Below are 12,105 nucleotides of genomic sequence, written 5' to 3'. Positions count from 1 at the left end.
GCGCTTGGGAAATCTGTGACTTGAAATGTTTGCACTGTAAATCGATTACACGTTCGGGTGACCTTGTGGCCCCAGAATCAGCATATAATTGTCACTACATGCGAGGCAGAACTGCACAGGACAATGCCCTGCAACAATGTCCTGGAGCTGCCATTCAATATCACACTTCATGCAAAGTACACACCCAAGAATGGGTGTGCAAGGCAGAGCCTGGCGCTCAGTATTTATTCCAATTGTACATGTGCAAATGAATGGCTTGTATTACCCCGTCATACTCATACTCATCACCATCAGCTTCATTACTGTCTACTGTTCTGTACCTTCTGAGCTGGCCATGGAGGCCAACCTGACTTCATTGGTAAATTTTTCTTTGATCCTACTGATGAAACAAAGGAATGTCCAGGCACCCTTTTCATTCTCAAATAAATTAATCTGAACTACCATATAATAATATGCCTGCTGCATTCTTTGCAGGCCCGTGCAAGCCTGCTCTGCCGGAGTCATGCTGCTTCCTGAGGTTCACTTGTTCCCCTGCGTGCTTGTTTGTACAAAGTTGCACCATTTCAAGCAGTGCCGGTGGTATGGGAGGCACCCAATGTGCCATCCTACTTGCCCCAGCCATAATTGCTGCCCCAGCCGCTGTTCCAGCCGCGGCTGCCAGAGCCAGATCCCCAGCCGGATCCACCCCAGCCGGATCCACCCCAGCCAGACCCGCTGCCCCACCTGAGCATGCACACAGAACCTGGGTTCAGTCACTGGACGCTGCAGATGTCATCTGCTTTCAACACCTGCCCTTTTGTCACAGAAGACACTCATAATGCATAAGGATAAAGCCAGGACTGCCAGACTCCAATGCAAAGGATGCTTTTTCCAACAGATACACTTGGCTGCAACTTGCCTCCAGCAGGACATGCATCAAGAAACAAAACAAAATTTATCACTTGCTTGGCTGCAGTATCAATTATGACACACTTCTGGTAAAGAGCTGAGGCGCTGATCATGAAGCACACAGACAGCACAGTGTGACATCACTGACACGCAGGGAAAAAGAGGGCGTCTGGTGCAGAGCAGCTCAAACCCCCGTACTTGGTCTCGGCGATGGGCTTGAGGGACTCGCGGTTCTGGTCGATGAAGAGAGCGACGTCATTCCACACCGCACTCGGCTGCACCGCCTCGGTCAGGGGGGTGCCCACGTTGTTGGCGTGCTCCATCACAAGCTCGTTGGTCACGCCGCGCGCCGTCTTGAGTGCAGCCTCGTCCGCAGGCAGCACGGCGATGTTGAAGGTCACGGTCTGCACGGCACAACACACAGCTTGACACCTTTGAATTTATGCTGACCAGAAAATTGTGAAGGTACAGTATGCCTCAAGGACAGGACAGGCCCATTTGCAGGCTTTGCTCCTCAAAAGTTGTTAAGCATGCACATGCAGCAGCAATGCCACAGAACGCCGCTAATAATCTTGCAGAAGTGGAAAACCCCACAGTGCCATGGCGCAATTTATCTGGGCGCACACCTTGTCTTCCTTGTTGTAGATGGGATCTTGCAGGGAGATCAGGATGGCCTTGTTGCTGCTGCCGCTGGTCGCAAATAGAACGGCGTCAGGCACGTTCAGCCACTCGCCATTGCTGGCCACGTACTCAGCCCCTGCCGAGCCGTTGGTGAATACTGAGGTGGAGATCAGTCCGGCCTTGGCACCTGCAAGCAGTGCAGGATTCGATCATAATTGGATCAGTCTAATCTTTTGTCCGAAGGTACAATACAAGTCGATCTTGGGAGCACCCTGTTCCACACTGGTGTATGCACTGGCAGTCACACTTGGTGGCTTCTAGCCTGGTTTTCATGAGCCAGTACCAGAATCGCATGAGGGTGTCTTTTTGTAACCAAACAAATTTGCTGTATGCAGGGACAGATCAAAAATCTCACCTGCTCCGTAGTACTGGGCGGTGGAGCTGACGCCCTGCAGCTGCAGGGTGGTCGAGGTGGGGAAGCTGGCCTGCACGGGATCCATCGTACGAAGTCAAGTATTGCAGATCGCTGTGTGATCGGGGATTTTCATGCGACGCAAAGAAGGCAAGGCCAGTGAGCTTAGTCGTGGTGGGCAACACGAGAGTCCGGGGGAGGCGCACCTTCTCGGCGGAGAGCGTGAAGACAAGGTCGGCGATGGGCTTGGACATAGCAGGAGCCGGAGCAGAAGCTGGTGGCAGGTCGCGAGCTCCTGCGAGTAGAATACCAAATTCAGGCTGTAAAGGCCAGACAGCGCAAACTGAAAGGCCCACGAAATGAGACGCGAAGCAATATTACTCAAAGCACGTTCAGGGAAAAATTGTACACGATAATCTTGTGAAAGCTCACCTGCTGCTGCGATGAGGGCCACTAGGACCGCGATGCAGGCAATTGTCCTCATTGCAGGCGACTCTTGGCTGTCGACCTGCGCACAGGGGTCACCCAGAACAGATTACGTGCTGTACAGGCCGTCAGTGTGCACAGTAAATCACAAGTAAGTGCTAATAATAGGTGCTAATAAGTGCTATATCGAGAAAAATATATAGCAGAATTGCATAGGAATGAACAAGGTTGGGTGATGCTTCCAGCATGTACCGGCATTGCCCCGCCAATATGTTCACAGGATAGAAATGACAACTTGTCACAGCGTTGAGTGCCTTCAGTCATTAGAATCCTTCTCTGCATTCCGTAAAACTAATAAATTGCAGAAGGCAGAATGCGCGAAGGCCGACGGGCCAATGCCAGGGGAATGCCGTTGGCTCACCTTGTTCGCTGTCGAGCGGTTGATGCTCGGTCGGGCGGGTGGGTGTGCGGCGAGAAGATCAGAAGGATAGGTGTGAATCTCAGAATGTTTTGCTGGATGCTCGGAGTCTTGCAGCCTTTGAAGGGCTTGTCCTGCTTACGTTGTTACCACACTGGCAACTGCAGCAGAAGTTGATGGGGAACCTCGACTGTACGGACGCGCCTTACGTCAGGAAGAATATCCTTGACTAAAGATTCCATATTATCATAGATACCTTCCAAACAGCAGAATACTGAAGCAAGCAATACCATCAGAGCATCAGAGTGTCAAACCAGAGGACCAATGGCCACGTGGTGCACCACTGTCATAGAACACCTTGCTGGACCGTCCAGTGACTGCATTGTACCCCAGCCTTGATGATTTCCATGCCCCTCACATCAGGACTGTTTGTAAAGACCTCTCTTGTCTAGCGGCTAAGTCCAAGACGCAGATCAGCTAGATACCAAGACTTCTGATATAAGGTATCGAAGTGCAAGTTGAGAGCAAATCTGCAGTGCACAGACTCTTCAGCTGATATTGCTTTCAGCAAAATGATCAAAGATGGCATGGCATGTGCGACCACGCATGGCAAATGTCACCACAAATCAGAGAATTATGTTTCATTCTTTTGTGTGTGCATCCTCTCCTAGTCTAGATTCGCCTATCTTTTGGAGCACGCTCTGCCTTGATGACTGCATTTCTACTTTTCTGATTCAATCTGTAGCCATGCTCAAGCCTGTCGCGCAGCAGGAACTGCCAGCACTTCACCATTGTCAGCAGCTGCGGTCAGCTCCTGGCTGACTTCCCATAGCTTCCGCGCCACATCTGTGTCATAGGAGGCCTTGCTGGACGCCTTGGGCTGGCAGTCAACCCAGTACTTGGAGCTCACACCCTCCACCTCAGGGGAGGAGGCTAGGTAGATACTGGTGGCTGCTCCCTGTACTGGAGTCTTTAGAAAGACACTGGCTGCCTTTAGCAAAGGCACCTGCCACCAGGGCACCGGGTCTGGGACAAGGTACCTGCATTTGCGCATCCATGCCACCCAATCAGCCTCCCTTTTGAAGTTCATGCATGCATATACTCCCAAGTGTTTCTTTTCACATTCAAGACATTTCTCAGGCCTCCGTGATTACTAGAAATAGAACTGCATGCAGGCGCGGACATGCGAGCAAGATGCTCAGCAGTGCTGCGAAGGAAAAGGGGAAATGTTGGGAGTTTACCTTTGGAGCTCTGTCTGCACAACACCAGGGTGAAGTGCGTTGACTGTCACATTTGCATCCAGCGGCAGCCGCCTGGCCAGCTCATATGTGAAGAGCACATTTGCCAGCTTGGACCTGCGCACACACCCAAAACAGTTGGACCTCAGCACGTATCAGAGTGAACGATTAAGCGCCAACCATTGCACTGCCCTCACTCAAATGTCATATGTGGGAGAGAGAGCCTCAGCGGCAATTATGCATCCACAAGAGTGTTCCCAGGCTCAAGCATGCAAGCAAACATGACTGTGATGCTTGACGCAACTTGTCACAGTGACTGGCTGCAGAGCATTATTTGAGGATACAATGCAGGTTTTTTAAAAAATTTGGATGACATTGAAGACTCACTGGCCATATGCAACCCAGGGCTGGTACTTCTGCCGGCTCTGCAGGTCCTCAAAGTTTATGCGCCCAAACATGTGGGCGGACGACGACACATTCACTATCCTGGACGGCCTGCACAGCACACATGCCATCACAATTGCAATTCCAAATTCGTGCGTGCAGACTGAAGTCCAGATATGGGCTGTGAGTTATCTCCTGTGCTAAGGCATTCCTCACGCAAGCCTGAGGTGTGTCTCGTAAGGCAAAATTTCCAGTTTGAGCCTCCCGTGAGACAAAAACCAAGTCTCTATGTGGAAATTTCCTCTGGGGGTCACCTGGAGGGATCTGTGAGCAGGGGAAGGAGCATGGTGGTGAGCAGGAAGTGGCCCAGGTGGTTGGTCCCCAGCTGCAACTCAAACCCATCCTTTGTGCGCAGCTCAGGTGTCGCCATGACACCTGCATGCATGCACCGTACATCACCCCAGCAACAAATGAATGTCCAGACCCCTGCTCAGGTCGCTCGGAGCAGTCAACCTCCAAGGGAGTAGAGTGAACTTCTCTGTTCCATCTCTATTAGCCCAGGAAAGAGAAAGCCCATCCTCAAGCAGCCATCGGGTGTGGGCCCATAGATGCTTGTGCAATTTGCTTTGCCTGCAGCCAAGATACAGGGTACGAGGAGCATGCCTGCATTGTTCACAAGGACATCCAGTGGCCTGCCTCCATCCAAGGCCTTCGTGGCAAAGCTGCGGATGGTTGACAGATCTGCCAGGTCCAGCGAGACTGCTTCCACCTTTGCCCCAGGCAGCCCTGCCCTGCAGTTTGGTATCCCTGTCAATGTGCGGATTGCATCACCTTACGATACGATCATTTCAAGCTTTTGCCATATGCTGAAATACAGTGTGCCAGATGTTTTGAGCACACTTGATCTTGTCCCTCGCAGCCCGCCCTTTATTGATGTCTCGGCATGCCAGCACCGTGGCGTACCCCTGGGATGCGAGTGAATTGGCTGTTTCAAACCCAATGCCGGTGTTGGCTCCTGCAGACAAAGCATACCAGGGTGGCTTGATGCCTTGAATTCTAATGGAGGCATCTATGCCATTGTCGCATCTAGGCTTATTGAGGGATACTTCGGTAGGGTCAAAACAATGCACACCTGTGATCAAAGCGCTCTTTCCGTTGAATGTGACTGCACTGCATGCTACCCCAGAGTATCGCCTTCTCGAGGAGCATGTGAACTGTCTTCTGGAGGTGAACAGGTGGGCAGAGTGACCCGTAAAGGATCGGCCTTGTTGCAACGACATCAATCGCATATATTCTACAGTTCAACTTCTCTGAATACGAGCTTTCTGGCAAAAAATAACCAGGATCTGACCAGATGTTCTTTTCTGGTGAAGCAAGTTTTGTCGTCCCCTCGTTGATGCAGATCTGTCGCAGCTCCTACCCTTGTATTCTGAACTTCTTGTAAGAAAATTGAGTTCCAAATTTGCTCTAATAGAAAGGTTTGCCAGCATGTCCCCACGTGGGTGCATGTGACTGTATACGTCATTGGCTTCCACGGTTTGCTCGTCTTTGCAAGCGCATTGCAACCGCTTTGGTGGGATTCGATATACGATGCATTTCATTGGGGTCTAATACATCGATTCTGTGTCCAGATCGGTGGCCTTGGTCTCCTTCGAATGGCCTTGTCAAACCCCAATGGAAGGCAATCGCCAGCAGCAGGTAAGGCGGTTTAAGATGCTCTTGGCTTACCTACGATGTACAATCTTAAAAATATCATGGACACCCAGCAATGAATCTGATGACACTACCTGGCAGGTAAATATTGCATTCTGATGTGTGGCCACATGCCGCCTAAAGTGGAGGAATGGTAGGACGCAAGCCAAATTTGAGAGACCTATTCTAATTTTCTAACAATTTGTGCGTCCCTGTTATGCGTAATCTGTTATATCCCAGCATACTCTGAGAGAGAGATGCCTACAGCTATGGGCACTTTGGAGACATGTTTGAGGCTTTGCTGAAGGATGAGCCAGCCAGCGAACATTGGGACACGTTCTTCGTCGTTGACGATCACTGGCCTGCACAGGGCTGCCTGGAAACATACGAGGTGCACGCCAAGCACTGCTCCAGCACCCATACATTCTCCATGGGCCCACTCAAGTATGGTAGTCATTGCGCACATTTTGGCACTCTGGTAAATTTCTGGTGATAATAGTCGCGTGTGTACAGGGTATTGTGGTGACAGGGAGTGCGTCCGACTCGTTTGGGACAGATCCATGGATAGTGCGGCTCCGAGATGAGCTGGCAGCGGCCGTGCGCCGAAAGCAGAAGATCCTTGGAGTCTGCTTCGGCTGCCAGATCATGGCCATAGTCCTGGGCGGCTCCGCCGGTGAGCCACAGAACTGCCAAAGATCCTGCAGTAGCAAATAACAAGTGATGGACTCTGCTCTCTTTACTGCTTGGCAACCAGACTGACATTAGCCCTGTGCTGTGTGCAAAAATGTGTGCAGAAAGAAGTGTGTAAAGTGTGCAGGAATGCCGATCCTGCTATGCATCAAGAAAATATTCTGCATGCAGATGCAAGGGCCTGCATTGGCTTTGAAGGAGCTTTGTGAGCTTCAAGGGAGCTTCCCTGTCATGCAGGCAGGGCACTGGTAGGACTGGAGATAGGCACGTGCAGGATAGTCTTCCAGCAGCTGCCAGATCTGGCCAGAGGCCTGCCCTGGGGACACGCCTTACCAGAAGATGGGAGCATAATTGTCCATGAAATCCACCAGGACTGCGTGCTGGAGCTACCAAAGGATGCCACGCTGCTGGCGTCTTCGCCCAAGACCAGGGTGGAAGTGTGGGCGTATGACAACCACGTCCTATGCATACAGGGTGAGTCACCCACTGTCTGTGTATGCGTGCGTCCAGAAAGTTGACAGATGTTCTTTCTTTTCACCAGGTCTCCTGCAACCAGGGCTGTAACGAGCGTAATGAGCAAGACAGGGAACCAGGAACACTGATAGGGGGAATATAGCGTGTGCTTCTGCTAATTCTCATGACTACCCACCTTTCCTGTGACACAGATGTCACATGATGATGCTGTGGTGAGAGCGCACTTGAGCGCGAGAACCTATTGCTAATTTGCATCGTACTGCATTTTGAGTGCGAGGATTTGTCTGGCTCGGCATTGCGAGGCCCCTCAGAGTACTGTATTGAGGAGTGTCTGTCGTGCATGTGCAGGGCACCCAGAGTTCTCGAGGGACTTCATGGACACCCTGATCAGGTGGAGGACAGCCAATGCCCCAGAAGCACTGCCGCAGTCCCAGGCAGATCAGGCACTCGCACAGCTAACTGATCAGCCTGTCACTGCCACAGATCAGGCTGCCTTGCAGCGTTTGTGTCATGCCTTCATTGCAGAACGCACATGATTCCGTGCATGTGGTGTTCTTGTCCAAGTCCTGCTTGGGCTGCTGATGTTGAACAAATTGCCAAGGATACTTTAAGTATGTAAATCCAATTGCAAGTGAAATGGTGGCATTGTCTAGTCCCGCTCTAATTGATGTCTGCATGCTGACCGGAACACCACACGCCGTGAGTCAATGAGCTTGCCGTTTTCTTCTGAAGGATGTCGAATGTCAAATAAACAGTCAGCCGCTGCTTGCGCAAGTTGCTATAGCAACTAGCAGGCACCAGCACACAGCTGGCCTTCTGCCTGATGTGGAAAGCGTGGAAAAAGACTCGGTACATTGCAGCCAGCAAGGTGTAAAATGACACAGGATGTGCGGACAGTGTGGTATTGTCTACTCCCTCTGGTCTGGACTTCTGGAGTACTCTGCTGGACTAGTCATGCTCTGCTTGTGTCGTCTTCTACTCAATTTATGCCATTCTCATGTCATGAAGATGTCAGCCACCATATTATGGCATCTTTATTAAAGAGATATTCTTCCTGACGTAAGGCGCGTCCGTACAGCCAGTCAAGGTTCCAGAGCAAGTTCTGCTGCAGTTGCCAGTGTGGTAACGACGTATGCAGGACAAGCCCCTCAAAGGCTGCAAGACTCTGGAGCATCCATCAAAAAGTTCTGAGATTAACGCCTATCCTTCTGATCTTCTCACCGCACACCGTCCCGACCAAGCACCAACTGCTCGACAGCGAACAAGGTGAGCCAACGGAATTCCCCTGGCATTCAAAGATTGGTACTTCCGCCTTCACGCATATTCTGCCTTTGACGAGTAATACAATGATTCTACGGGATGCAAAGAAGGAGTTTCAAAAATGAAGGCCCTTAGCGCTGTTACACACTGTCATTTCTATCCTGTCAACATGTCAGGCGGGGCAATGCCGGTACATGTAGGAAGCATCACCCGACCTTGTGCAGTTCATGCTAGTTTTCATCTCAACATTGCAGCTACTACTTAATTATTGTGTACATTGACGGCCTTGACAGCACCGGCACATGTTCTGAGTGACCCCTGTGCGCAGGTCGACAGCCAAGATTCGCCGACAATGAAGACTTTTGCCTACGTCGCGGTCCTTGCGGCCCTGATCGCAGCAGCAGGTGCATATGCCATAACAGTTTGCCCGAATGTGGCCAAAATTGCGCCGATGATGCCCTTACAAGATTTGCTCCGCATCACATCCCGTGTGCCAGTCAGTGTGCGTCGTTTGAGTGTGAGCCTTCAAAGCATGAAATTTATGTTCATCTATGTAGGCGCTCTCGACTTGCCACCAACTTCCGCTCCTGCTCTCTCTCCTGCGATGCCCAGGCCCATCGCCGACCTTGTCTTCACGATATCCGCCGAGAAGGTGCGCCTCCCCGGATCACTCGTGTTGCCCACCACAACCAAGCTCAATGATCTTGTTTTCTTTGCGTCGCAAGATAATTCTGAATCACGTAGCAACCTGCAAGAATTGACTCGGTACGATCGATCCCGTGCAGGCCAGCTTCCCCACCTCGACCACCCTGCAGCTGCAGGGCGTCAGCTCCACCGCCCAGTACTACGGAGCAGGTGAGATTTTGATCTGTCCCTGCATACAGCAAATTTGTTTGGTTACATAAAGACACCCTCATGCATTTCTGGTGCTGGCTAGAAGCCACCAAGTGTGACTGCCAGTGCATACACCACTGTGGAACAGGGTGCTCCCAAAATCGACTTGTATTGTACCTTCGGACAAAACATTCAGAGAGATCCAATTATAAACGAATCCTGCACTGCTTGCAGGTGCCAAGGCCGGACTGATCTCCACCCCAGTATTCACCAACGGCTCGGCAGGGGCTGAGTACGTGGCCAGCAATGGCAAGTGGCTGAACGTGCCTGACGCTGTGCTCTTTGCCAACAGCGGCAGCAGCAACAAGGCCATCCTGATCTCCCTGCAGGAGCCCATCTACAATGAAGATGACGATGTGCGCATGATAATTCCATGCATGCATTGATTCAAAAGATATGCACACGAGAGTTTGCACAAAGACTCTTTTGCCTGTTTTTCCCAGCTTGAGGCAAATATCTGCGGTGCTCCTGCTGCTGCATGTGCAAGCCATGACAGAGTGTAGGGAGAAGAGCCACCCGATAAGCAAAGCACATGCCTGATCTTCTCAGAAGTTCTGACTTGCAGCTTCCTGGTAAGTTGTTGCAGAGATCACTGTCTCAAGCTGTGTGTTGTGCCACGCAGACCGTGACCTTCAACATTGCCGTGCTGCCTGCCGACGAGGCTGCACTTAAGACGGCGCGCGGCGTGGCCAACGAGCTTGTGATGGAGCACGCAAACAACGTGGGCACACCCCTGACCGAGGCGGTGCAGCCGAGCGCGGTGTGGAAGGACGTGGCTCTCTTCATCGACCAGAACCGCGACTCTCTCAAGCCCATCGCCGAGACCAAGTACCAGAGGTGAGCCGCCCTGCAACAGACGCTCTCCTTTCCCTGTATGTCATGTGATACCGTTTTGCTGTCTGTGTGCTTCTTGAACAGCGCGTCAGCTGCTCAGTACTTCTTTCCTCTTGATGCTTGACTCAGGATGTGTGTCAGAGCGGCTTTAGTCATGGGCGTCTGCTTGAAGCTATATTGTAACACCCAGCCGTCTGGTTCGTTACAGCCTTTGGCAATCCCTGCTGGTCACTGGCATATGGTAGGCATACGATGTGGCATACGATGAATTTCATCACCCAGCTGCCTAAGACCAGAGTGGACATGATGCTATACTTGTCTTTGTAGAAGAATTGAAACCCGCCTTCCTTGATGACAATTGAAAGGTGGCATTTCTGTGCTCCTACGGATGCCTGCTGCATGTTGTTAGGTTAGGCCTGTGTGATGATCGGGCGCAAGTCTGTCTAGTATTTGACATCCGCAGCTTCCCAGTGGGTCAACCCAGGTTGTGTGCATGCTCAGGTGGGGCAGTGGGTCTGACTGGGGTGGATCCGGCTGGGGCTCTGGCAGCCGCGGTTGGAACAGCGGCTTGGGCAGCAGCTATGGCTGGGGCAAGTAGGATGGCACATCGGGTGCCTCCCATGCAACCGGCACTGCTTTGAAGCCCATGATGCAGCCTTGTACAAACAGCCAGGCAGGGGAACAAGTGAAGCTCAGGAAGCTGCCTGGCTCTGGCAGAGCAGGCCAGCGCGGCCCAAGCAAAGAAGTTCTTTGAACGAACGCAGCAGGAAATTGTTGATTATAATTCGTTTGAGATAGAAAAATTTGCCCAAGTATTCATTTGTTTCATCGGTAGGATCAAAGAAAAAAAAATGAGTCAGGTCGGGCTTCAGTTTGGAACTTCCAAGGTACTGTTGACAATATGGCAGCGCAGCAAATTTGCGGAGCACAAGCAAGGAATGTACAGTATTCTACGAAGCGTGCACTTAGTAGCACTGGAAAGTACATGGCATTCTCTGTTTTGCTGTCTTGGTGGGATCAAGAGTGGACTCAAGAATTTAGTCAAGGCTCAATGAACATGGCATGGAGGTTTCTCCTTGGCAGAGAATTGTACTACAGCTGAGGGTGGACGATTATGATCTTGTTTTTCATGATGTCTGAACATGCAACTTTACAATAATAAGTGACCGCAAGGATGCTCTTGCAGCTCAAGTCTGGGTGTATAGCCTGTAAGGAATAAAGCTGTTCTAAGATGTGTCATTGATGATCACCACACGCTCAGCTCCATGGAAGAATGCGCAGTAGGCCGCCAAAATGCCAACTGGCCAGATAATCACGAATACGTCAGCACACATCATATTATTTCACACGCTGTTCCTGCCAGAGGAAGGTGCATCCGCAGACAAGCTGCAGGTGCAGGCTCCTGAGTTAATTCTACCGGCAGCCAAGTGCTGACCGGGTCACCCTGTCAGGATTCTCGGAATGTGCATTTCAAGCAGAAAGTGTTACATGTGTGTGTGTGTGTCATAACAGTACTTGTTGGCCTCAATGCCCACTCTTTGAGGCAACTGTGCTCTTCACTTCGAAGAATTGGCAACATCTGACTTGCATTCCTATGCCAACTTGGTTGAACTTTATGCATACAAACAACCGGCAGTGCATGCCAGACTTGAAAAGCTAGCTAGCTATAGGTCGGGAAGCCAACACCATTACAGAAATAGGACAGCGCAAGTCTGGATGCATGCTTTGTTGCATCAGGCAGATTTTGGCAAATCTGGATCTTTAACAGGTGAATTTTGAACCAGATTTCTGACGAGAGGCAGATCCCCAGCTTCCTGGGCAGCTGCACATGAGGTAAGGACGTAAGCACACGCACTGATAGCGTAAAGTTCTCC

The 12,105-nt window shown here is 51.1% G+C and overlaps 4 protein-coding genes across 4 annotated transcripts; 2 read left to right on the top strand and 2 right to left on the bottom strand.

Moving 5' to 3' along the window:
* Positions 1-17: 17 nt before the first annotated feature.
* COCSUDRAFT_53613 (hypothetical protein) lies at positions 18-2,849 on the bottom strand. The gene is made up of 7 exons (XM_005647118.1): positions 2,769-2,849; positions 2,354-2,429; positions 2,128-2,216; positions 1,925-1,994; positions 1,515-1,696; positions 1,087-1,292; positions 18-723 (listed from the first exon to the last, which is right to left on the bottom strand). Exons 2-7 carry the CDS (start codon positions 2,403-2,405, stop codon positions 606-608), a joined length of 717 nt encoding a protein of 238 aa, XP_005647175.1. The 5' UTR covers positions 2,406-2,429; positions 2,769-2,849; the 3' UTR covers positions 18-605.
* A 49-nt stretch (positions 2,850-2,898) lies between these two features.
* On the bottom strand, positions 2,899-5,596 carry COCSUDRAFT_66319 (NAD(P)-binding protein; the record flags this gene model as incomplete). Its single annotated transcript, XM_005647117.1, has 7 exons — positions 2,899-3,805; positions 4,007-4,120; positions 4,391-4,498; positions 4,702-4,822; positions 5,033-5,178; positions 5,288-5,402; positions 5,569-5,596. 7 exons carry the CDS (start codon positions 5,594-5,596, stop codon positions 3,517-3,519), a joined length of 921 nt encoding a protein of 306 aa, XP_005647174.1. The 3' UTR covers positions 2,899-3,516.
* A 368-nt stretch (positions 5,597-5,964) lies between these two features.
* Positions 5,965-7,877, top strand: COCSUDRAFT_53611 (class I glutamine amidotransferase-like protein). Its single transcript, XM_005647116.1, has 6 exons — positions 5,965-6,085; positions 6,182-6,233; positions 6,347-6,470; positions 6,593-6,752; positions 7,007-7,243; positions 7,592-7,877. The coding sequence occupies exons 1-6, from the start codon at positions 6,043-6,045 to the stop codon at positions 7,777-7,779; spliced, it is 804 nt and encodes a 267-aa protein (XP_005647173.1). The 5' UTR covers positions 5,965-6,042; the 3' UTR covers positions 7,780-7,877.
* A 555-nt stretch (positions 7,878-8,432) lies between these two features.
* On the top strand, positions 8,433-11,479 carry COCSUDRAFT_53610 (hypothetical protein). Its single transcript, XM_005647115.1, has 7 exons — positions 8,433-8,509; positions 8,832-8,907; positions 9,061-9,155; positions 9,289-9,358; positions 9,572-9,753; positions 10,020-10,234; positions 10,733-11,479. Exons 2-7 carry the CDS (start codon positions 8,856-8,858, stop codon positions 10,827-10,829), a joined length of 711 nt encoding a protein of 236 aa, XP_005647172.1. The 5' UTR covers positions 8,433-8,509; positions 8,832-8,855; the 3' UTR covers positions 10,830-11,479.
* The last annotated feature ends 626 nt before the right edge of the window (positions 11,480-12,105 follow it).

This window comes from Coccomyxa subellipsoidea, assembly GCF_000258705.1.
Source record: "Coccomyxa subellipsoidea C-169, whole genome shotgun sequence".
Classification (NCBI taxonomy): Eukaryota; Viridiplantae; Chlorophyta; class Trebouxiophyceae; family Coccomyxaceae; genus Coccomyxa; species Coccomyxa subellipsoidea.
The sequence above is the reverse complement of the archived record's forward strand: the minus strand, read 5'-3'. Positions and strand labels throughout refer to the sequence as shown.